This window comes from Numida meleagris, unplaced genomic scaffold, assembly GCF_002078875.1.
Source record: "Numida meleagris isolate 19003 breed g44 Domestic line unplaced genomic scaffold, NumMel1.0 unplaced_Scaffold753, whole genome shotgun sequence".
Classification (NCBI taxonomy): domain Eukaryota; kingdom Metazoa; phylum Chordata; class Aves; order Galliformes; family Numididae; genus Numida; species Numida meleagris.
In genome coordinates this window covers 1-1,388 of record NW_018364968.1, presented here as the reverse complement: position 1 = coordinate 1,388, position 1,388 = coordinate 1, and the positions used below count along the sequence as shown (strand labels likewise).

Genomic DNA, 1,388 nt, shown 5'->3' with positions numbered 1-1,388 from the left:
TGGCCACATCAGGCCACGTGATGACCACGTTGCCCATGCTGAACCACGCACTGGCCACGTTGGCCACGTTGAGCCACAAACTGGTCGAGTTGACCGCTCTGAGCTCTGGTGGCCACACGGAGCTGCACAGTGGCCACATCAGGCCACGTGATGACCACGTTGGCCATGCTGAACCACACATCGGCCACGTTGGCCACGCTGAGACACAAACTGGTCGAGTTGTCCACTCTGAGCTCTGCTGGCCACACGGAGCTGCACGTTGGCCACATTGGCCATGCTGAACCACGCACTGGCCACGTTGGCCACGTTGAGACACAAACTGGTCGAGTTGACCGCTCTGAGCTCTGCTGGCCACACGGAGCTGCACGGTGGCCACGCAGAGCCATAGAGTGGCCACCTTCGGCCACGCAGAGCCGCACACCGCCCCGTTGTCGCGCTTACTCACCCCTCGCCCACCAGGCCCTCGTGCTCGTCAGCCAGCGAGTCGCGGCGGAAGGGCAGCACCACCAGGCGCGTGCCGTAGATGAGCATGACGGCGCAGCGCCCGTCGGGGTCCACCCGCACTTTGGGGATGTGCACGTTCTGCACGAAGCCGTCCTGCGGGCAGCGAGCGCGGGGGTCAGGGTGGGTTGGGGGGCGGCCGCCCACCCGCTCCCCCTGATCCAACCCCATCCCCATCCCCACCCCTCCCAGCCCCACGCTCACCCGCAGCTCCGGCTCCTCAAAGTAGTGCAGCGAGAGCGTCTTCAGGTCGTGCGTGCCGGGGTCGTACTCCACCACTGAGAGCTGCAACGGGGACGTCATGGCAGAGCAGGGACACGCGTCCCTGTCCCCGTCCCCAACGCCGACCCCCTCCCCATCCCATCCTCGTCCCTGTCTCCATCTCTGTCCCTGTCTCCATCCCCATCCCTGTCCCCCCCGTCTCTGTCCCATCCCTGTCTCCATCCCCATCCCCATCCCCTCCCTATCACCATCCCCGTCCCTGTCCCATCCCCATCTCTGACCCCATCCCATCCCTGTTCCATCCCTGTCCCCATCCCTGTCTTGTCCCTCTCCTCCTCCCCATCTTGTCCTATCCTTGTCCCTGTCCCATCCCCATCCCATCCCCATCCCTGTCCCCATCCCGTTTCCCATCCCCATCTCCGTCCCCATCCCTGTCCCTGTCCCGTCCCCATCCCATCCCTGTCCCATCCCCGTCCCCATCCCCATCCCATCCCTGTCCCCATCCCCTCCCTGCCTCCATCCCATCACATCCTCATCCCCATCCAACCCTCCCATCCCCATCCCTATCCCAGCCCTGTCCCCACCCCCTCCCTGTCCTCATCCCATCACATCCCCATCACCATCCAACCCTGCCATCCCCATCCAACCCTGCCATCCCCATCCCC

The 1,388-nt window shown here is 65.1% G+C and overlaps 1 protein-coding gene across 1 annotated transcript in view; it reads right to left on the bottom strand.

The window, feature by feature from the left end:
* The window catches only part of LOC110392014 (cleavage and polyadenylation specificity factor subunit 1-like), an 8,193-nt gene extending 7,340 nt beyond the window's left edge, over positions 1–853 (bottom strand). Inside the window, exons 1-2 of the mRNA XM_021383954.1 lie at positions 706–853; positions 446–597 (exon numbers count right to left, since the gene is read on the bottom strand). Coding sequence (XP_021239629.1) covers positions 446–597; positions 706–804 — 251 coding nt within the window. The 5' untranslated portion in view covers positions 805–853. The remainder of the gene's footprint in view (positions 1–445; positions 598–705) is intronic.
* Positions 854–1,388: the final 535 nt, after the last annotated feature.